The following is a 23131-nucleotide window of genomic DNA, read 5'->3' as shown; positions in this document are numbered from 1 at the left end:
CTCCCCTCACCGCTCTCTCCACGTCACTGGGGATTAGCATACTACTTATCTACCTTACTCGACGGTCGTGCGATCAAAGCTTCGTAATCCTCTCTGACCATCTCGCCCACTGGCAACCCCTCCTTAAGTGTATAGTTCCCTTTTCGAATCTCAAGATCGCTCCTCGCGCTACTCGTTCCACGCGACGAGGCAGGTTCCACAGCACTGCTTCGAGGCACCAACCCCAGCGCCATCAGTCGAAATCCCGGCTCAACCGTCGGCTCAACAGTTTCGAGCTTTTCCTAGCATCATAATCACATACACACTCTCTGGCTCTCCTCCCTCATGGTCCTGGTGCTGAATATAATACTTCAAGATTTGCTGCGGTAGCTGTGGTGGGTAAAGCGTTAACGGGGGGGTTGCGATATCGAGCCTAGCAGGGTCCTTCTCTCTCTGTGAGCACTTCCACGAACAGAGTGGCGAAGCTACTCGGCAACAACCATGGCAGCTCAACTTCCACGGCGATCACGCGAGACCCCTCGGTTAGAAATGGCCATTGGCCCTTATACTCGGCATAACAAGATCGGCCAAGGGAGCTTTGCCACCGTCTATCAAGGCGTTCACACTGTGAGTGGAAATCAATCATCATCATCCTCATCATAGGAGAGAGGGAAGATGCGTTGTTGCAGTGAGCACAGGAGACTGACGAACGCTCCATCTTCTTTGGATAGAAAACCCGTACCTTTGTGGCCATCAAATCCGTCAACCTCTCCAAGCTGAACAAGAAGTTGAAGGACAACCTTTCCTCGGAAATCGACATTTTGATGGGTCTCCATCATCCGCACATTGTCGCCCTCATCGATTGCCATGAGTCCACATCACATATCCATCTCGTGATGGAATTCTGTGCTCTCGGGGACCTCTCAGCATTCATCAAGAAACGAGATACCCTGTATGATCATTCATCTACCAAGGACATGATCGCCAAATATCCTAACCCCGCGGGCGGGGCTCTCAACGAGGTGGTGGTGCGGCATTTCCTGAAACAATTGTCAAGTGCACTTCACTTTTTGCGTGAACGTGATCTCATTCACCGCGACATCAAACCTCAGAACCTCTTGTTGTGCCCGGCGCCGACCTCCTATCGGGCTGGGTCGGCCCAGGTCGTTCCGTACAAGAATAGCGATGACTCCTACGAGCCGATGGCGGGTCTAGAGACGCTACCCATGCTCAAGATCGCCGATTTTGGCTTCGCTCGATCTTTGCCTGCAACTTCACTGGCTGAGACCCTCTGTGGCTCACCTCTGTACATGGCACCCGAAATCCTACGATATGAGAAGTACGGCGCTGAGGCAGATCTTTGGTCGGTTGGGACAGTATTATACGAAATGGTGGTCGGACGACCGCCATTTCGGGCGACAAATCATGTCGAGTTACTACGCAAGATTGAGAAAGGCGAGGACCGAATACGCTTCCCCGAGGAAAATCCGGCATCGGACGACATGAAGAAGCTTATTCGGAGTCTTTTGAAGCGAAACCCAATCGAACGTCTCAACTTTTCCGAATTCTTCAAGAGCAAGGTGATTACGGATGCAATTCCAGGGCTTGTGGCGGATGATCTTCCGCGAGACCGTCGGCGATCCTCTGCAGATGTCACCCGGGGATCGTTGCCTGCTCGACACGACGCGCGCCCCATGAGATCCCCAACAAATGAGCACCCTTCGCCCAAAGATTCGCCCTATACCACAGACCATGAGGACCGTAAGTCACAAGCCCCAAACCAATGGCCCAAGCCGCCGCGGCAAAAGTCAGAGACACCTCCCAGCGCTTCCCCCATGCAGCGTGTAGGAAGCGCAGATCGCCCGTCGTCGGCGATCGCAAGGGAATCAGCACGAGGAAACACGCCCCCGCAACGACCTTCCCCTGTGACGCATGCCACCGCACCTGGTCGTCAAGAGCTGCTGAGTCGTGACACACCGGTCAGTGCACTCGAACGACAAAGGAGTCGAAAAACGTACGCTGGATCACCCAAAGTTGACCGGGCCGAAAAGACAATAGAAGAGAACGAGCAGGCCGCTCAGGAAGTGGCATTTGAACGTGACTACGTGGTCGTCGAAAAGAGGGCAGTTGAAGTCAATGCTTTCGCGGATGAATTGGCGCATAGCCCTCGGATTCAGGGCGGACTCGCTCGTGGTTCGGGTGGTCCGATGCCGCGACGTGCAACGACCCAGGGACTGCCTTCGGCGGCATCGACGTCTCCGCATTTTGCTTCCAAAGCAATGCAGATCATACCTGGCCGAGCGCGAGCCGACTCGACTCACCAGCGTCAGCATTCCTACGAGCGAAGATACGGACAGAGCCCGACTTCCGCCACCTCTGCCATCTCCAAGGCTCTCAACATGGCCAGTGGCCGTTTGTTCGGCATGGGATTTTCACCACCGTTGGGACTGACCAAAGGGGGCCGGTCTCCCCCTCTTGCTTACAATCCATTCCCGGCCTATCCTGCGGCGCAAGCCAGCCTCCTGCTCACGGGAGATGCTGGCGGCGCCAAGAACAATTCCGCCATTGATGAAGACTGCCGGACGGTCCAAACCATCGAAGAATGCGCCACTCGTAGTGATGTCGTCTACGGATTTGCAGAAGTCAAATACAAGCAATTGATCCCGCTCGCCCCGTCGGCCGTGACGGATCCCACAGGCCAAAGTGAGGATCACCAAGATCTAGCTGATGACGGACTGACCGTGGATGCTCTTGTGACACTGTCCGAGGAAGCTCTGGTTCTTTATGTCAAGGCCCTGTCTCTGCTCGCAAGGTCCATGGATATCGCCGGTGCCTGGTGGTCACGGAAGAATCGCGAAGACGCTTACAGTGACTCTCCGCATCGCAATGACAACACTGCTGTCGCGGGTGCTCGAATCAACAACGTTGTACAGTGGGTTCGGAGTCGATTCAACGAGGTCCTCGAGAAGGCAGAGTTTGTGCGTCTCAAATTGATCGAGAATCAGAAGCGTCTGCCACCAGATCATCCATGCCATCCCGATAACCAAGTCCATGGCTCTACCATTGCGACCAGCGGATCCGGTGATGTGACGGTGAGTCAGGGAGTCACCGCAGAGAGGCTCATGTATGATCGCGCATTGGAAATGAGTCGCACCGCTGCGATCAGCGAGTTGACAAGTGAGGATCTCGCTGGATGCGAAATCGCCTATGTCACCGCTATTCGCATGCTGGAAGCCGTCTTGGAAGAGGACGGTCTACGCTCTTCTACGGGTCAGTCCAATAGTCAGTCGTCCCCGAGTGCCGATAGGAGGACAGTCCCAGGCCTGGAAGGAGAGGACCGGCAGGTCGTGGTGAAGCGTGAGTCAATCTATCTATCAATTCCTTTCCAAAAGGGTGTGGCGACAAGATTGCTGACTTTGTGAACCAAGTGGTGTCGAGCATGCGAGGCCGCCTTGCATCACTTCGGAAGAAGCTGGCCATACTCTCCAAACGACCCTCGGCCGTCACGCCAACAATGACTAGCGGAAGGATACCCTCGTCCAACCTCGTTCCCGTGACGCATGCGACGGGCGCGACGCCGCCTCGATAGTTCGATCAACAGTGCCTGCTGTCTCCTAGGTTTCAGAAATAGTTCGCGCTCTGGTTGTTCCCAATTCCCCATTTTTCTTTTTTCTCCACTCTTGGTTCCACTGGACAACGTGTCGACTTGCCTAGCTACTGACATTTACGACCCATAAAGTCGTTGTTCATCTTCTATTTTACTCCGCGGGGGAGGGGGGTTTCCAGCGTTCGAGGCAGATGCCGCCTATTTTTACTTTGTGTATGCCCTTGATTCATGTTCAAATTTTCGGTGTTTCATCATACATACCATCTTATACGGAAGGAGTTTGACTTCGTCTTTCTGTTTTTGTCTATACTTCTCATGGTTCATGTCTTTTATGCCTGGTCTCGTTTCAGTGTCTCTTCGCCGCGTTCTGCTCTGCTCTTGCGGAAGTTTCATGCCATTGTCTTTTGTTTTCCTGATTTGATTCGAGTCATTCGGACGGCGTCATTGGATGATTTTGCGTCTCACAGAATGAAACCTTGCTATCGTGCCACATGATACGCTCGAGAATGATCAGCTAGTCCTGATCATGGCGTACGGGGAGTCTTTTTTTTCCAATTACGGGCATTGGTCATGAGAGTGGATTTACATACTAAGTGATGGAGAGTTTGATGCGGAGTTCTTTGTTTTGCTGTTCAATTGATGAATTGACTCTTTTTGATGCCTTCAATTGATCCACTCGTTTCTCTCGGTGTCAACCTGAGAGCAACTCCCTAAGTTTGTTTCAGTTTTATGACACCACACCTCCATAGTGCGCCTTACGCGGGAGGTTGTCCGTGGGCATAGTTTCAAGGTCTGGCAGTCTGACCGGGCTATGGTAGTTGGAGGAGATGTTCCTTCGGAACATGAGGACGCCGCTGGAGGTTATTCAGTTCAGTTCAGCACAGCACAGCACGTACGTAAGCCCCGTGGGCTCCTGAAATCAGCCTCCAAACAGCACCTAGAACTCGATCTCGTCCGTCGGGCGCCTTGCTATATCCCCGATACGTCAGAATTAGGCCTTGACACAAAGAAACCGCGCAAACGTCCTGGATTGAATGGTACCCCTTGCGTTCTAGACTCTAGACCAGGACACCGAAAGCGTCTTTGTATCTCATACCTGCCGCGTTTTGTGACGAGGGCTTCGATACGGTCCACAGTTTACACTATGCACAGTTGCACACGTGTCATGTCAGTCTGGAGTCTAGACTAGTAGACTTCAAACCTTGTAGGTACTCGGTACTAGGTAGTAGGTACTCAAGGTACTGGTAGTATTAGTGTGAATCACGATGGCGTGGATAAATCTCGACTACGGGCCCGTAAGCTTACCATGACTCATGTTGAGTAATTCAGACTGATTGGAAGGAGTGGTCAACAGGAGCGATAAGAGAGTCATTAGGAAATAATGACAGGGGTATTTGAATCTTGGTGTGAAGAGTGGGTACCGTAGTCTTTGACGAGGAGAGATATTTTGACCATTTCGCTTTAGTTGAGATGTTTTGAGGCTCTGCGTTCCTTGAATACCTAACGTGTAGGTTTTGGAGAAGGGTATACCGTTCCTGTGTTTGGGCGGATCAGCTGTCCGAGTGTCACATGGGGTGGGACGTTAGGTAGTTGGCAGGCATCAAGATTCCAACTACGGAAGGTGTGAGACAGGCAGACGACGACGAGCGCGATCATCCGCTCTAGATACGTCCTAGTCCTAGACTAGTGAGGTACAGTACATCACTTCTAATTTACAATCTGAGATGGAGTGACTGGACAATGTAAATAGATAAGGTATGACATCGGTATCAAACATTCAAGAACCTTTGAGCCCTGGCTATATCGATCATCACAGTCGGAGCTGTGAATCAGGATATAGCAAGCGACAGAAACTTATCAACATCCCCACGTGCATTCTCGCGTAGCCGCCTCCTCCCGTTTCGGCTGCGCCAAGGACCCTTATTTGTGTCTCTGTGACTCGTTGCTGACAGTCCCGGAGAAGCGGTTTTGGAGTGTGAGACTGTGATGTGCTCTTTTCAATCGAGCCTTGTCTTTTCGAGGAAGCGAGCATCCGGAATTAGGCGGGAATAGCCGGGAGTGTCTTGACGAATCTGGATGGAATCTGATAAACATTTCCCGATTGGGGTAATTATCTGACTCGTGTAAGGAAAGACGATAAGCTCGACATTTCTCGAAAGTCAGTTATGTAAGAGACTGCAATTGGTTGATCACCGCAAATCTGCGAAACATCCCAATTACAGCCTGTGGAGCAGCGAATTCGAGCCGACTAAGCTTTGGATAATCTTTGCAGGAGGAATGACCGTTTGAGGTAACTCATAGCGTGCCTCCCTTCAAGCCTCTTTGGGTCGATTTTGGCGATCGAAAGCGTGGTGAGACAATGGCGCAGCGCCGCACCGCAGTTCTGTAGCTCTCTCTTATGGTGCTTCATTCTGGTGATAGCCTGACTAGGAGTAGGTAGATATATAGATGGATCTCGATAATACACTGTCTGATTGGGCACTGGACAATGGGTATCCTTGCTTTCTCCAATTGACTGATCAATCAATATCCAAGGCCGTCAACCTACTTGAAGCAAAGCGTCAAGGTTTGGCTCAATCGATGCGCACTCATTCGAGCAACACACAATGTTGGCCATTGTCTACTTCTTGTCTAACGAATGTCTTTGGGATGATTCACCAGCTGACTGCTTTCAAAAGCCGAAAGTTGTATTGATTGACGAGCTTTCAGATGCTCAAAACCGAGTAACTGGTGAGACTCTTCTCTCTCGGCAACAATGAATGTCCCAATCTTCTATGGAAGCCTATCCAGGGAAACAACTTCGAGAGCTGTGTCATAGACCCCTCAAACTGACTGGTGCACGGTCTAGCAAGACGAGTAGTTGAAATTGAAATTCCAGAAATACATTCACAGTCGACTGCCGTAGAATTGGTCGGGGCATGCGCTGCTTTGATACTTGCGTGAGTTGAAGGGGGGAAAAAAGGAGGAAAGAAAAAGGCGGCAGAAGGGTACACCAGGGAAAGGCGGTCAAGATGAGACGTGGCCTGAGCGTTGACCGCCTGCGATGTTCTGCCGGGGAAACCGATGTTTTTGTGATTGCCGTTCAGCCCTTCGAAGCTTGTCTTCTCTAGTTTGGAGTCTTGGTTACAGTCGTTCTTTCTTTCAATCGGGCATCTCTGTATATTATTGGGCGCTTGGTCCTTGCGTGTATATTAGTCTTTCGTTGTCGTCCGTCTCATTGCCTGCGCTAGTCCCCACGGTCTCTCCAAATCGAAAGGCTGCTGAAGCTTATCCCCGTTGGAACAACCCACCGATGCGTCGTTTCTCCACGCGGGCGTTGCTTCAAGCAAAGCCACCGCTTATATCCGCCAGACCCCTCCCCCTCTTTCTCTCCGCCCCTCGGTCAGCATCAGCTCGCAGCTTAAGTTCCCGTCCTCGTTCCCTCCAGTCTCGCTCTCCTCGATCCCCTCTCTCTCAAACCGCCAAACGCTACTGCTCCTATCGAAGAATGTGCAGCTCTCGCCGTGATGAGCCCTCTGGCTCGACCAATGTTCATGGTCGTGAGGTTCTCCCCACCAATGTCAAGCCAGTCCACTACGACTTGACCCTGGAGCCAGACTTCAAGACATTCAAGTACAACGGTACAGTCACGATTGAGTAAGTGTTCTTTCACTCATGACCGGTTATCTGGCATCCAGCCATCCTTGCCGCCGGCGTGATCGCTGACAGCCGTTCAACAGCCTCCAGGTCAACGAAGACACGGACTTCATCTCCCTCAACACCAACGAAATCGAGATTCACACCGCCTCTGTCCACCATAAGGGAGCTGTCATCGAGTCCAAGGGCGACGTTGTAATCAACCATGATACTCAAGTCGCAACGGTTCAGCTGAAGGAGTCCCTGTCAGCCGGCGCCGATGCTAAGCTCACCCTCACATTCACCGGTATTCTGAATGATAACATGGCCGGCTTCTACCGATCATCCTTCCAGGAGAATGGCAAGACCGAATACATTGCGTCAACACAGATGGAGCCCACAGATTGTCGTCGTGCGTTCCCATGCTTTGACGAGCCCGCTCTCAAGGCCAAGTTTACAGTTACCTTGATTGCCGACAAGGACATGACCTGTCTCAGCAACATGGACGTCGCTTCTGAGACCGAAGTCCAGAACGGTGCCAAAAAGGCTGTCAAGTTCAACACCTCGCCTCTCATGTCCACCTACTTGGTTGCGTTCATCGTGGGTCGCCTCAAGTATGTCGAGACCCAGAACTTCCGCGTTCCCATTCGTGTGTACGCTACGCCTGATCAAGATATTGAGCACGGTCGTTTCTCCCTCGAGCTTGCCGCTAGAACCCTGGCTTTCTACGAGAAGGCGTTTGACAACGAATTCCCCCTCCCCAAGATGGACATGGTCGCCGTGCCCGACTTCAGCGCCGGTGCTATGGAGAACTGGGGTCTGATCACCTACCGTATCGTTGACCTGCTGCTGGATGAAAAGACCAGCGGTGCCTCACGCAAGGAGCGAATCGCCGAGACCGTGCAGCACGAATTGGCTCACCAATGGTTCGGTAACTTGGTGACCATGGACTTCTGGGACGGTCTCTGGTTGAACGAGGGCTTTGCTACCTGGATGTCGTGGTATTCTTGCAATGAATTCTACCCGGAGTGGAAGGTGTGGCAGACCTACGTCATTGACAACCTGCAGAGCGCACTGTCCCTTGACTCCCTCCGCTCCTCTCACCCTATCGAGGTGCCCGTCAAACGTGCGGACGAGGTCAACCAGATCTTCGACGCCATCTCATACTCCAAGGGTTCTTCCGTGTTGCGCATGATTTCAAAGTACCTCGGTGAAGATGTCTTCCTCCAGGGTGTCCGCGCTTACATCAAGAAGCACGCTTATGGCAACACGGAGACCGGTGACCTTTGGTCCGCTCTGGCAGACGCCAGTGGCAAGCCTGTCGAGTCTGTCATGGATATCTGGACGAAGAATGTCGGTTTCCCTGTCATCAGTGTGACGGAAAACCCGTCATCTTCCTCTATCCACCTGAAGCAGAACCGCTTCCTGCGTACCGGTGATGTTCGTGCTGAGGAAGACCAGACCATTTACCCTTGCATGCTGGGTCTGCGCACCAAGGATGGCGTTGACGAGAACACTATGTTGACTGAGCGGGAAGCGGAGTTCAAGGTGCCTGATCTGGACTTTTTCAAGGTCAACGCGGATCACTCGGGCATTTACCGTACCTCGTACTCTCCTGAGCGTCTCACCAAGCTTGGACAGGCTGCGAAGAAGGGACTTTTGACCACCGAGGACCGTGCCGGTCTGATTGCGGACTCTGGTGCTCTGGCTTCCTCTGGCTATCAGAAGACCTCCGGTCTGCTGTCCCTGCTCAAGGGCTTGGACAGCGAGACCGAGTTCATTGTCTGGAATGAGATGCTGACCCGCATTGGCGCTCTCCGCAGCTCTTGGATCTTTGAGGACCAGGAGACCAAGGATGCTCTGAAGAAGTTCCAGCGTGAGCTTGTGTCAGCCAAGACCCACGAGCTGGGCTGGGAGTTCTCTGAGAACGATGGCCACATCCTGCAGCAGCTCAAGGCCCTCCTGTTTGGCTGTGCCGGTTCCGCCGGCGACCCTGTTGTGATCAAGGCTGCCCAGGACATGTTCGCCCGCTTCGCCGCTGGGGATCACTCCGCCATTCACCCCAACATTCGTGGCAATGTGTTCTCCATTGTCCTCAAGCACGGCGGTGCCAAGGAATACGATGTCATCCTGAAGCGCTTCCGTGAAGCCCCCACCTCCGATGAGAAGACCACTGCTCTGCGCTGCCTTGGTGTGGCTGAGGATCCCGCTCTTGTGCAGCGCACTCTTGCCATGGCTATGGGCGATGAAGTCCGTAGCCAGGATATTTTCATGCCTTTGGCCGGTCTCCGCGGCCATGTAACTGGTATTGAAGCCCGCTGGACCTGGCTCAAGGAGAACTGGGATGCTATCTACAAACGCCTGCCTCCCTCACTGGGCATGCTTGGCTCTGTGGTTCAAATTTCCGCGTCTTCCTTTAGCACCGAGGCTCAGTTGAAGGAGGTCAAAGACTTCTTCGGCTCCAAGGATACCAAGGTATGTCCGACTTGATTGCAAATGCCGCCGCCAAACTCTGGAACATTTCCTAACACTTTTCATCTAGGGCTATGACCGTGCCGTTTCCCAGAGTCTGGATGCCATCCAGGCCAAGGTTAACTGGCTGCAGCGTGACCGTGAGGATGTCAAGACCTGGTTGAAGAACAACCAGTATCTTCAGGGCAAGCTCTGATTTGACCTTACCTGGTGTTATCTTTCGGGTTCAAAATTCTGACTGATTAGCATACGATGGAGTAACTTTGAAAAGTTTCCCTTTGTCTTCTGGGAACGAACGAAATATCACAACACTCTACTCATGACTTGTACGCCTGGGCACCGGGCTTAAAAATGATCCAAGATCCTACCTGGCAATGTGTAATTCAATTAGACTTAGATCGAATCACACCTCGCTTGACCAGAACATGCAGCCTCGTATGACGGCTTCTTTCCGAATAGCTGGCTCAAACAATCGTATGTTGACGGAATCAACGCTCACAAAAGTCCAACGAGAAAAGATGTCGTGTGAAATTGACTGGATCTGTAGTTTCAGGAAGATCGGGCTATGACAAGTAGACGATACCAGACTACACCACTACGGGTGTTCTATTGTAAAACACCCTCGAAAGTTCATTACATGTAGATTGGATGTAGAGTGATGTTACTCGAAAGAAAAAAGGGAAGAAAAACCACCTTGATGTGGATAGTATTTGGAATGCGACGCTTCTTAAGTTCATGTTTACGCCCATCCACCTTTGCCTCCAAACCCGGAGCTATCCTCGATCTTCTTTCCCTGACCGCGCGTTGGTTTTGACTGGGCGGCCTCGTGCTTTCGCAATTCCTCCGGTACTCTCGAGATGGGTGATTTGATGAGCATTTGCTTGAGGTCGTACCTATTATAGAGACGAGATCAGTATGACTGGCTTATTGCATGAGAATTCAAAAAAAGGGGGGGGGGGGGGGGCGAAATAAAGAGAATGCACGACTGGAAGGGGGTAAAAACGTACATGACGTCGGAGTCTTCGCTGCCCAAGAACGTGATGGCAACACCACTCTTACCGGCACGACCAGTACGACCAATACGATGCGTATAGCTCTCAATGGAGGTGGCCATGTTGAAGTTGATAACGAGCGAGACATCCGGAACATCAATACCTCTACCAGCGAGGTCGGTGGCGACCAGTACATCCGTCGAACCACTCCGTACTGACGCAAGTGCAGCTTCACGCTGATCCTGCGTCTTGGAACCGTGCAATGTGACGGACGAGAAGCCCATTTGTTTGATCTCACGAGCGATCGCGTCACAGTTTCGCTTGATGTTGACAAAAACGATGATCGGTGGTCGGAAGTCGCCTGAGGTGAGAATCTCGGCGAGACGCTTCTTGCGCTTGTCTTCGCCGGAGATCATTTCGACACGCTGCTCGACTGTATCGACTGCTTCGCCGACACCACCGATGGTGATGATGGCTGGACGGCGAAGATATTTCCGTGCAATGCGCTCCACGGCAGCAGGCATGGTGGCTGTGTACATCATTGTTTGGCGATAACGATCTCTTCCACCCAGATGTTGCTGCATGGCACGGGGGTTTTCAGCTTCTTCTGTGTCGGGCTTTTCGTTGGTGACGGGCAGAGCGTCGAGGATCTTGTTCACTGGCTCTTCGAAACCAAGATCAATCATACGATCGGCTTCATCCATAATCACGTAGCAGCATTGACTGAGTACAAGCATCCGGCGCTCGATACAGTCTACGAGACGACCGGGTGTAGCGATAATGATCTCTGCACCATCGCGGAGACTGAATGCTTGCTCTTCAATGGAGTGACCACCAACAATACTGACAACGTTGAAACCAAGGGGCTGTGTGAACTTCTTGGCTTCGATCTCAATCTGTTGGGCCAATTCACGAGTTGGTGCCAAGACAATGGCATAGGGCCCGTCATTTTTGCGCCATTCGAATTCGTCCAAGCGCGGCAGTTCAGAGATATAGACCAGCAATGGGAGTAGGAATGAGGCCGTTTTACCGGAACCCGTGACAGCGACACCGATAAGATCTCGGGACTGAAGTGCGATTGGGATTGCGGCGCGCTGAATTGGCGTGGGCTCCTTGTAGCCCACCCGATCGATGAGCTCAAGCAAACGTTTCGGAAGATTGCTCTCTTCCCAAGAACGCATCGGGTTTGGAACACTGCCACCCTTTGTGGAAATATTGAAATCTTCCTTGAAGATTCGCCAGTCACGTTCGCGCATGTGGTCCAGTCGTTTTTCGCTCCAGTGCTTGTCGAGCTGGTTGCGCGTACTCTCTTCACGGCGACGGCGCTCCATCTCCAAAATCTCCTTGGCACGCAAGCTTCCCGACTCTTGGTCCTGTGTCTCAAGAGCCTGCGCATACTTGCGCGCCATGCTATCCGCAACGTCCTCTCCAAATCCTGCAAGTCGCCCGCGTCCGTAGAAGTTTGCCTCATGTCTACTTTGGTATAAGGGGTTGTAGTCGCCACTTGTATCCTCCTCGACGTTCCATTCAAAGTTGAACTTGCGGTCTGTAGTGCGCTTGCGCTTCTTCTTGGCAGAAAAGTTTGATACCTGTTCTGTACCCATGTATCGCTGTTTCAGTAGCGCAGCCTGCGCCGCGGCCTGATCTTCCTCTGTCATCGGTCGTTTCTCCCCCTTGGCGTTCTTCGCTTTTGGGGTGAGGTGGCGGGTCCATGTCCCTGTTGTTTCGAGGTCCCGGTCCATTGCGCGACGCAGCTGGACCCGTAGGAATGTCGTTACGCATGGCGCGTGGCCCTGTAGGAACTCGGCCACCCATATCTCTGCGATCGTAGTCTGATTCTCCGTTTCTCGTTGGCCGTGAGTCGCGCAGATGACCGTTATGGGACGCCCCGTTGGGTTTCGCCTTTGCTTGTCGTTCAGCTTCCACTTCCTTGGCTCTTTTTTCTAGTGCGAGTTTCTCACGTTCTGCTTTGGACAAGAATTTGGGCTGTCACAAAGAAGACAATGTTAGTTTTCGCGACTTATCAGGGTGATAGCCTTTATAGATACAACGCATCTGTGATACTAAACATACCTTTGCGGCAGCAGCGTCGGCATCCTTCTTCTTCTTGATGAGCTCTTCCACACTCAGCGGAGCTACAGCTGGCTTTTTTGAACCCCATCCTGCTTTCTTTTTCAAAGGCTCTGTTGGTGGAGGAGCGGGTGGTGCATCCTCTGGCGGCGGAGGTGGGAGTGCAGTATCCGGTGGCGGCGGAGGAGCGCCCGAATCATCAGGAGGTGGAGGAGGCGGAGACGGAGGGCATTCGAACGCATCTGAAGGTGGTGCTGGAGGAGCCGAGTGACCGTTCATCTCGATTCCTTCCATGGCGCAGGGATAATTACCTTAGGTTGTCTGTGCTGTTGAACGGGCGGCGGACCGGCCGTCAAGCGCATCTGCATCTCGAATTTCTACGGCGATCGAGGCAAGCCAGCCGCGTTATCACATGACCTTCAGACCCACAGGTCTCGACTCTCCTAGTCGGAGTTCAGTCAGCCCGGCGACGTCTTTGGGGACATAATGGAGGAGAGTTGCTCAAAGGGCCAAATACGCATTCGCTTTTTCATGAAATGCACAATCATACTGGGATAGTGAAGCTAGCACCTTTTTAAGTCAGAGATGCTACAAGCGAAATTCAAAGCGAGGATTTAAGAACCTGTCTATTCGAGCATCTGAGCCGCTTGACTTGTTCCATTAACTAGCAAATGTGAAAGAAACATGGAATTCAGAAGCACGCCATGTCCGGTATTGAGCGACCGATTATAGTTCACCGAGTCTGGACTGGTCAGTTAATTCATTCTCGGATCACTGGTGAAGACCATGCTTGTAAAGCGGGTACTTGGCCCTCGTGTCACGATTGAGACAGCTTCAAGCCGATTACAGCCTGAACTTGCTGTGAGGTACCGACGTCGCTAACAAACCTGTAGGGAACAGGGTGCTTTGCCGATCGTTCCATGGGCAGCGCATGCAAGAATCTACATTAAAGTGAGGGAATCCTTTCCAGTCGCGAAAAAACACCACTCAGCTATGGTAGAAAGAAAAATAAAACCAAGTGGGAAAGATGGGGCAGATGGGCTTCAACTGAAAGGGAGGGGGACTGAGAGAGGAAGCGAGGGGGAATCAAAAGAGAAAACGGAGCGTCCGTAGACAACTTATGTCGCCAAAAATAGTGGTCTGGGATGCTAAACCCCATTCACAGAAGTCTGCTGCTGCTGCCAAGCCGCTTGGTCTGGAACCGCAATTTGACCTGTGGGAGGAACAGCGACTGGCGCAGCAACCACCACGGGAGTCACAAGTGCGCCATCGGTTCGAGAGGTGGCAACAGACGCGGGGCCATGCACTTCTCGGTCCAGGGCCATGTACTCCTTGGCAGTGTCTTTTGTGCCTCTTTCGAGAAGGTAAGCCATGTAAATCTGAATGAGTTCTTTCACAAATTCAGGGGACAGAGTGCTCTTGGAGCGGACATCCGAGACAACCTGCTTGATGCGCTCATACTGGGTCGGCTCAACGTCAGCACTCGTGGGTTGTTCAATCTCGAACATCAGGTAGCTAGTCCAGAATGGTCGACTGTCGAGGTACGACTGCTGGTTCTGTTTGAAGACCTTGCGAGCTTCATCAGGATCGCCCTTGGTCTTCCACAACAGACGGGCCCACTCAGCAACAAGAGCCGCTTTTGTGGCCAACTCGCATTGCGGTGAGTCCAAATGAGTCTTGTACACGTTGATAGCCTCATCAAGACCGCCATGACGGCGGCATAGATTTGCCAGGGAGACAATGGTTTCAACGTGACTTGGGAGGTTCATGAGAACGGCGCTGTGAATATCTTTGGCAACGTCGACCCGACCGGAGAGTTCTTCGAAATATGCATAATGCAAACGAACCGTTGAGGCGGCAATGGGAACGTATAGACAACTAGCGCGCTGGTATACGTTTCGCACTTCTTCTTCCTTGCCAGGCTGAGCGCCAATCCAACGGGCATATCGAAGCCAGAATTCCTCGTAATGGGCGCAAGTCACGAGACAGCGCTCGTACAAGAACTGTATGCGGTTGTACGAACCTTCAGATTCCTCAAAATCAAGATATTTTCGCCAATTCAGAAGCTGACCCTCGTCCAATTCCGTAACATGGAAATATGGCCGCTTGATCTCAGACTCATAGGTCCAGCGTTTGGTAGTTTCGGTCTGGGTCTTTGAGAACACCTCAAGGTGATAGGTATCAACGCGTAGTCGCAGATCGCGCTCGATTTCTGCTTCAGCTTTGGCGCCTGGTGCAACCTGGTCAGATACAGCCTCAATCTCGGCACGGAATCCAGCCATGGTATCTGCCGGTGCCAGCTCAGCTAGAGGGCGAGTTTGGGCAAGCTGGCGATATCGCTCAAAGTAACGTGCATACTGATGCATCGGAATGTGAATAATTCGGCCCAGAATAGCAAAGATTCTTTCCTGTGCCTCGACTCGCTCTTCAAATTCAATGTACTTGTCCCAGAAAGGATGGGCCAAGAAATCGAGTCCCACGCTGTCAGCGCCTCGCTCAAATAGACTATAAAAGAACAAGTCAGTAAGGATGATCTAAATAGTCTCCAAAGGACTTTGGGGGGGAGGGGGGGAAGGGAGGAAACGATGGGGCAAACACAAGTGATCACGCTGTCACTTTCCAAAGATTTGGTGATCAATGAGTATGTGGACAGATTGGGTGCGCCGCGCAGGAAGTGAGAAGGGATGTGCCATCGAAAAAGATTGTTTCGTGTAGTTTTCGTAAGGAAGATAGAGGAAGTTCTTCATGCGGGTGGAAAAAAAAGCAGCCTGAATGAGCTTTGGGTGAGAAGTAAACCCCACTGAAGTCTAAATGGGTGGCGACGATCTCTCACCCATCATGAAAATGCGGCGACCAGCAAGTTCCCATGCTCAAACAGCAATATTGCGACATCACACAGGCCTTCCCGGGCTGCGTTTGTAACGGTTACATGGTAGGGGAGGGAACCTGGCATTCAGTACTTACTCTCGGATGATGTCGGCATCGTGAGATGTCTCCGCTTTGAAGGAACAGTAATTGGTCCAGAGATCAACAGAAGGTGAGATGCTAGCAATGCCTCTCTCGTAGACCTGTGCGGTAGCGGGTTAAATCGATTCGAAGAATACATGGAGGAACAAGCGTCTCACATAACGTACCATTTCTGCGGCTTCAGTGCCGGTGACGGAGAATTCAAGATCGGCATATTTCTTCCAGTAGCCAAACAGAAGAGGGAACTTGGCTAGGAATCGATCGTACACGTTGCGCACGGTTGTGATGGCTTGCGGATTGGAATTGCGATTGATTCCGCCTTCAAGTGCCTCGGCGCCGCGCACCAGCTTCTCCCAGGTCTCGAAATTGTCCGGATCGTTGGACTGAGTCGCATGTCAGCTATGAAGATGAAGCGAGCTATCCAAAGTGAATTCGCAGCGCGTACCAACTCAATTTCAAGCTTCCTCAGCTCCGCGTTTTCCTCCTCCGAACCGCCGAAGTTGTAGTCCGCCATGATGGCAGAGAGTTTCGGGTATGCGCACGCTGCCTCCAGTGGTAGATAGGTGTGAGTTGCACCTGAGATTGGCGTAAAAGGAAAGAGATTGGGTGTCAATGGGGAGAGTTTCAAGGGACACTGGATGCGGATTCCGGAAAGTAAATCTGGAGTCGGCGGAAAAGACGTGATGGGATACTCGAATGCCTCAGGCCGCAAGGCTTAAAGACTGCCAACCGGGGGCTAGTGCCGCACCGCCGGCGGCTTCAACTTTTATCAGACATCCCGTCCAACTTCAATAAACATAATCGACGAAGGCCGGCAATTGACTGTCGAACTCGTCGATATGTCCTCTATCGCTCAGAACGTGGGCGCTTTACCCACTCGACTACGTAATTTCTTTGCTCGCTATCCCCCCCAGGTCTACTCCTCTCTTGTCGCACCTCGACCAACACCCCCGGAAGCTGAAACCTCCGCCGACCAAGCCCTTCCATCGCCCTACACGCCTGACCGTGATGCGAAAGGTGCTCACCGACCAGATCCTGAAGATTTCTCACCATCACGCTCATTATTGTTCAATGACCCGAAAAATCCCAATCCTTTCTTGCCACGGAAGATTTTCAACTCCAAGAAGTGGATGGGCCCCCGATATGGACTCCGCCAACAGGCAGATCTAGTCAAGCTGGCGATCAAGTATAACGTTGAGCCACTGCTTCCTCCTGGTCCCAAATCCACCGAATATAAGGCTGCCAAACTCGCCGAGCGCGGTCTGCGGATCAAGGGAACTGGTATTGGACAAAAGGTCAAGGGTCACAAGTGGGAGCGTACAATGGAGGCGAAACTCGAGGATCGCCGCAAGGCGATGATCGAGATGCCGGAGATGATTCGGTTGTGGAAACAAGTAAGTCTTTCTGCTGATATGAACGCCTTTGGAATTGCTCTAAAATCTGCTCTCACAGAGAGGTCATGGTCGTGGCTGGCGACAGTGGCCCAAGCGATAAACGGAATGACGACGACACATTTTTCACATTGCTTCCGGTTCATCTTGCTTTCTCCAGTCTAGAGGTCTTATCTTCCTTCTTATCTTTCCGCGGGGAGAACCAGGAAGCGCGAGATCGCTCCTTGGAAGCAAATGTACGGACTATTGCAGGGATTCGGAGGCGGGAGTTCTCTCAGGTTTGCACTCAACTTATTACCAATATTTGTACAATACTTCATAGCGCGAACATTCCGTTCAATTTGTTCCATGCCTTGCAACGCACCGGGCTCCGATCATCTTGCCTCTGCATACGATTAGGATGTTGAGATATTCATGTCCCCCTCAACTGGGATCACTCTGCTGTGAATGTCGATCTTGTCGATATCGATCTGGGCAAGCCTGCGGCGTATTCAAGGAGCCTCGCGTGATGAGAATTGGGCTTCAGCTGTGGCAACACGCCAGATCTGCGGCTGAGAAGGCGCACGTTCTCCCAGCCGAGATACTCCTCCCAGGATGCTCTGTCTGGCCTCACTTTGGATGGTGGAAATCTGCCGGTTTGTACAAAATGCTACGTCACATTGACGGTCTACTCGCGAAGATTCACATGGGCAATTTTCCAAAACCTCACATAACGAGTCTCTTTCACATACGCTCGCGTCTTGCGAAGCATTCCAGCCGGTTACTGCCACTATAGCGCTAGCGCCCTTGACTCGGCTCTCGTATATGCATTGTGGGACTACAATGTACTTGTTTCGATAGTGGTCAGGGTACAGGGCTGGCGCTCGAGAGTGTGCTGGCAATGGGTCCAGTAGGTGCATTGGGGCCCGCCTAGAGGATCTCCAATCGTCCGAAATCTAGATATCTCGGTTTTGTTTGGGCACTAATCGACAGATCTTCCAGGTAGACTAGAGAATCTCTTGCGATAGTCGGCAATCCGTGGCCGGAAAGGTAGGCAATCCTCACTATTTTCACTGGATCACGCAAGTCGCCCGTTCATGCAAACAGTAGTATATTGCTGGTATGCTATAGCTAGTCGGGGCGATCATTGGCGCCTGAGCTGTGCGTCACTAAACGGAGCCCTTGAAGCGGGGGAGATGTATGTAGCCTCTATCACATATGACAAGAATTCTCATGCACATGATCGAGGTCCGAGCAATCAAATCGTGCATCAACCGACTTTAGACAATGTGAAGCTTCAGCATCATCGTGGTGTTCTTGCGACTTCAGTCATCACATGACGCGGCCGTCTCCTGTATCGCCACTGTAGGCCCTCGCGGCCGAGCTGACCAATTCATCCGCTTCAGCGAGGAGGCTCCCGACGTCTCCTCGCCAAAACACAATGGTTATCAAAATCGACAACGTGGGAGCAGTTGCCTCCTCATTAAATCTGCCTTAACGCTTCTTCATCTGTCTCTTGGCTCATAGATGCGCAATTTGAGCGGTGGTTGAAGTATTTTCGTACGCGCATGACTCCTTCATCTGTCTGGACATCCAAGTGAGCCCCGACAACCTATAGTTACCCCGGGTTGATCATTATGCAACATCGACTTGGGCCTCGTCAAACCGAGCTCACATGATTCCACCTTTGATCCCATCAAATTCCATCGCTTGATTTCAAATATTTCATGCGGATCCTGCTCTCCTCTTTCACATGATCCATGATTGGTTGACGAGCAGATCCATGATCTATTGGCTTAGCCTTGGCTATACAACTACCTCTGCCTCGCGAGACTCAGCTTCAGTCCCAGCCAGGAAGCTGGGGACGCATATGTATATATACCCCGGGAATCATCGACAAAGCTCATCCTCGTCGATTCCACCCACGCAGATCCTGAATAATTATGACTTCGTCAAACGCAGACCAGTACCCGTCGGGATACAGCGAGGGATATTCTGCTGATGTGGACATAATCCGCGAACAAGAATATCCTCTCCTCAACGGTATGACAGTCAAACTTGGACCGTGATCAATATTTTCAAATACTAATGCGTCCGGGTTTTTCTTGCAGATACCACGTATCTGGATCATGCCGGCACAACGCCTTATGCTAAATCCACAATTGAAGAGTTCTCCCGGCAACTGACATCTAATTTGTTTGGGAACCCTCACTCAATGTCGTTGTCATCTCAACTCTCGACACAGAGGACAGACGACATTCGTCTTCGTGTCCTGCAATTCTTCAACGCAGATCCCGATGAGTTTGATCTTGTATTTGTGGCAAACGCAACAGCAGCCATTAAGTTAGTGGCAGATGGTCTGCGAGACTCTGACCATCGTGGCTTCTGGTATGGCTACCATTCTGATGCGCATACCAGTCTCGTGGGCGTTCGAGAGCTTGCGGAAATGGGCCATCGCTGTTTCCAAGATGATGCAGATTTGGACACTTGGATCAAAGACCTGCCAAACCTTCCAACGAAAGCTCCAAAGCTCGTCGCATTTCCAGCCCAGTCAAACATGAATGGGCGACGTCTCCCACTCCGCTGGTGTAAGGAGCTTCGTTCCGCCGCCCAAGCCATGGATGGGAATGTATTCACGCTACTCGATGCTGCTTCCTTCGTGTCGACAGGCTCGCTTGACATTTCTGCAGTGTCGCCAGATTTCACAGCCTTGAGCTTTTACAAGATCTTCGGGTTCCCTGATCTTGGTGCACTGATTGTACGCAAGAAAGCAGCTCGTGTTTTTGAAAGACGCAAGTATTTTGGGGGAGGCACTGTCGACATGGTCATTGCAGCAGGTGCACAGTGGCATGCCAAGAAAGAATCGTCCGTTCACGAACTTCTTGAGGACGGGACCCTGCCATTCCACAATATCATCGCTCTCGATGCTGCTTTGGACACTCACAAACGACTATATGGCTCAATGACAAATGTCTCACGGCACACTGCCTGTCTAGCGAAACGAGTGTACGATCGATTATCCGTCTTGAGTCACTGGAATCAGACAAATGTCTGTCACATGTATCAACCTGGTGCGCATTACGGAAGTTCCATCGCGCAGGGACCCATCATTGCCTTCAATCTGCAAAACAGCAAAGGAGAATACGTCCCGAAAACCGAGATTGAAAAACTCGCCAATGTCCAAAATATTCAACTTCGCACGGGGTCGGTGTGTAACCCTGGAGGTACAGCAAACGCCTTGGGGTGGACCGGATTGGATCTACGAAGACACTATAGTACAGGTCTTCGGTGCGGAGATGCTCATGATATCATCGGCGGGCGTCCGACGGGGGTAGTTCGTGTCAGTCTCGGTGCGATGACCAATATGAAAGACGTCGAATCTCTTGTCAATTTCATAGAGGAGTTCTATGTGGAGAAAATCCCCCCAATAATGGCTCTCAAGTCCCCTATGGACAACAGCGATATCGTTGAACGGCATTTCTACGTCGAAAGTCTGTCAGTTTTCCCTATCAAGAGTTGTGCAGCTTTCAAAATCCCCGAAGGCAAGCGATGGGAGATAAAGCAAGAGGGCTTGGCTTGGGATCGAGAGTGGTGCCTCATACACCAAGGTACAGGCACGGCCCTGAACCAGAAGCGTTATCCTCGCATGGCTCTTATTCGTCCCTCTGTTGATCTCGAGCGCAGTATCTTGCGTATCACCTGTGGGGTTATGTCGGAGCAAGTGAGTCTGGAAATATCGCTCAGCTGGGAGGACACGAGTCTCATCTCAACATCATCATGCCCCAACACCAAGCGCTCTTCTACGGTCTGTGGCGACCGAATCTCACTCCACGCGTATTCCTCGCCCGTTGTCTCCGCTTTTTTCTCCGATTTCCTTGGTGTACCTTGCACACTTGCCAGATTCCCATCCCATACAACTCATCGATATGCACGCCCTCGTCGATCCTCTGGAGTCTGGAGAAGCAGGTTTCGAAAGCTAATCATGCCGGGCGCTTTTCCGCTTGATTTGCCACCTCCTGTGCATGATGCACGCCAGATCCCGCTCTCACTCTCGAATGAGTCTCCACTTCTCATTGTTTCGCGCTCATCTGTCAATCGTCTCAATGAGACGATCAAGGCTGGAACCAAGTCTGTGAACAGTGGACATAAGGCTGTCGCCGCAGACGTGTTCCGGGGCAATATTGTGGTAGCTGAACGACTGGCCAGTCCTGGCGACACTGAGCAGCCCTACGCGGAGGATCACTGGTCATCTGTTCGCATCGGTCCTGACCAACTCCGAATTAATGTCTTGGACGCCTGTCAGCGATGTCAAATGGTTTGCATTGACCAGTTCACAGGTCTGCGGAGCGCCGAGCCATTCTCTACGTTAGCGAAGACAAGGAATATCAATGGAAAGGTTTGTTTCGGCAAGTACGCGGCACTCGCTCCGGAAGAGACTGAAGTGCATCATCCACAATCTGATCGCAAGACGGTCATGGTGGGCGATGTGATCATGCCGAGCTACGACGATGAAGAGCATCCATGAAATCCACGGGGGCTCTATTCCTGAAGCCGTTGATGATTCTTTCGGTTATACTTACGGCGCTGGTGTGAGGTTTGCTGATTCCCTTCTGTTGATTAAATCGCTTTCTTATCCCTGGGCCCAACTACTAAGAAACGCCTGTTATTTGGGCAATGTAGCATCAGTATACAAATACAAGACGTCGCGCTCCCTTGATATTGATTGCATGAAATATGAGTAACACGATTTGGATCGACACCCTTTCGCTTAGGTGGTTCACCGAGGAATTGTCAAACCAGGGAATGAGGATGGTCATCGGACTGTTCTGCGCAGATCACGGGATCCTGTCAGGTGGAAGTCACGCTTCCCTTCACAGACAGCTGATGCTCGGCTCTTTCGCTCGGTCATCGTTCGCATATTCCCATGGAGCATCCGAGAAAGCCTTGTTTCCCATACTTTAGAAAGAAGGCATCTTGTTCCAAATCGAACGGGCACCTTACCTCATGCTGATGTGAAAATATCGTGAGACAAAACGGCACTTCTGCTGTGGATCCTGCAAGGATTAGAAGGGGTTACAGATCGACCCCCAAGGCCGGACTGTCGTGAGAATCATTACCGGAAAGAATGTGTGGATAAGGGGAGATCGACAAAACACCACCATCGCGCATGGAAGCGGCCACATGGCAGATACTGGGGATGCGATAGCTTAATTGACGTGATCTGCATGGAATCCGGGATAGAAGTTGTCAAAATATTCTACAGGGGTAACGATATACTATCAATGCTAACTCTACGGGCTGGTTGTGAGATCTGTCATCTAGAGGCTCCTTGGTGTACTTGGAAGCAATCACGGACAAAAATCTACAAACTCTTGCTTGATTGGCAAAGCACTCCCAGCTCTCATACACCGACAAGATCTGACTACAGGGCTCCCATGCTCAAACTTGGAAGACGAAATGCCCCTGACTCGACTCCTGGGATGAGTTGCGAAAGCGCACCCTAGGGCTTTGCTGAGTCCATCGTTGCCGAACAATCCGAATCCCGATGGACCTGTCTGATCATATATCGTCCAAATAAGCCGAGCGTGTGGAATTGATGCTGTGTTCCACCAGAATCCAACACTTCCTTCTATTCAACGGACGGCCAGCCACATACAACCCACGTGGCGAAAAAGGATTCCGATGGCTCGGAATGGATGTCTCACCGAGTCCATGTGGCAGTGGAGGCCGCTTTCTCAAACATAGGATCAATAGTCGCACGACGGCGTGCGACAAGCACGGTCGATAATGGACTGCTCAAATTGGGTTAAAGCAGTTAATAGCACCGGTGTCATTTTCATTTCCGATCCGAGAGTCTCATAGTTCCTGGAGACATTTCGGGGCCGTTGCGACCCAGAGACTGGACTTGTTCAGCTCACAATGACACATTGTCTCCGGCGCGTGATGGATGTGATCGATCCAACCAAGTATTCAGCGCTTCTTCATGGCCCATCGACACACGTGGGCTTATTGATTTGAACAAATTGAGGCCGGGGTGGCTTTTGTGGCTGCACCCTAGC

At 51.6% G+C, this 23131-nt stretch overlaps 6 protein-coding genes across 6 annotated transcripts; 4 read left to right on the top strand and 2 right to left on the bottom strand.

Moving 5' to 3' along the window:
- Window positions 1-480: 480 nt before the first annotated feature.
- On the top strand, window positions 481-3568 carry atg1 (serine/threonine protein kinase ATG1; the record flags this gene model as incomplete). Its single annotated transcript, XM_056936182.1, has 3 exons — window positions 481-606; window positions 711-3336; window positions 3408-3568. 3 exons carry the CDS (start codon window positions 481-483, stop codon window positions 3566-3568), a joined length of 2913 nt encoding a protein of 970 aa, XP_056788117.1.
- A 3505-nt stretch (window positions 3569-7073) lies between these two features.
- N7539_006580 (M1 family metallopeptidase) lies at window positions 7074-9869 on the top strand (the record flags this gene model as incomplete). Its single annotated transcript, XM_056936181.1, has 3 exons — window positions 7074-7222; window positions 7306-9676; window positions 9744-9869. The coding sequence occupies 3 exons, from the start codon at window positions 7074-7076 to the stop codon at window positions 9867-9869; spliced, it is 2646 nt and encodes an 881-aa protein (XP_056788116.1).
- Window positions 9870-10412: 543 nt separating this feature from the next.
- prp28 (mRNA splicing protein PRP28) lies at window positions 10413-13029 on the bottom strand (the record flags this gene model as incomplete). The annotated part of the gene is made up of 4 exons (XM_056936180.1): window positions 10413-10566; window positions 10681-12484; window positions 12540-12651; window positions 12739-13029. 4 exons carry the CDS (start codon window positions 13027-13029, stop codon window positions 10413-10415), a joined length of 2361 nt encoding a protein of 786 aa, XP_056788115.1.
- An 854-nt stretch (window positions 13030-13883) lies between these two features.
- On the bottom strand, window positions 13884-16216 carry N7539_006578 (putative mRNA splicing protein (Prp39); the record flags this gene model as incomplete). Its single annotated transcript, XM_056936179.1, has 4 exons — window positions 13884-15240; window positions 15700-15803; window positions 15870-16085; window positions 16148-16216. 4 exons carry the CDS (start codon window positions 16214-16216, stop codon window positions 13884-13886), a joined length of 1746 nt encoding a protein of 581 aa, XP_056788114.1.
- A 325-nt stretch (window positions 16217-16541) lies between these two features.
- On the top strand, window positions 16542-17196 carry N7539_006577 (mitochondrial 54S ribosomal protein mL59; the record flags this gene model as incomplete). Its single annotated transcript, XM_056936178.1, has 2 exons — window positions 16542-17096; window positions 17155-17196. The coding sequence occupies 2 exons, from the start codon at window positions 16542-16544 to the stop codon at window positions 17194-17196; spliced, it is 597 nt and encodes a 198-aa protein (XP_056788113.1).
- Window positions 17197-19015: 1819 nt separating this feature from the next.
- Window positions 19016-21597, top strand: hxB (putative molybdenum cofactor sulfurase protein (HxB); the record flags this gene model as incomplete). Its single annotated transcript, XM_056936177.1, has 2 exons — window positions 19016-19115; window positions 19184-21597. 2 exons carry the CDS (start codon window positions 19016-19018, stop codon window positions 21595-21597), a joined length of 2514 nt encoding a protein of 837 aa, XP_056788112.1.
- Window positions 21598-23131: the final 1534 nt, after the last annotated feature.

Source organism: Penicillium diatomitis (genome assembly GCF_028827545.1).
Source record: "Penicillium diatomitis strain IBT 30728 chromosome Unknown utg000009l_segment0_segment0, whole genome shotgun sequence".
Classification (NCBI taxonomy): domain Eukaryota; kingdom Fungi; phylum Ascomycota; class Eurotiomycetes; order Eurotiales; family Aspergillaceae; genus Penicillium; species Penicillium diatomitis.
This window is presented reverse-complemented; position numbering and strand designations above follow the sequence as displayed.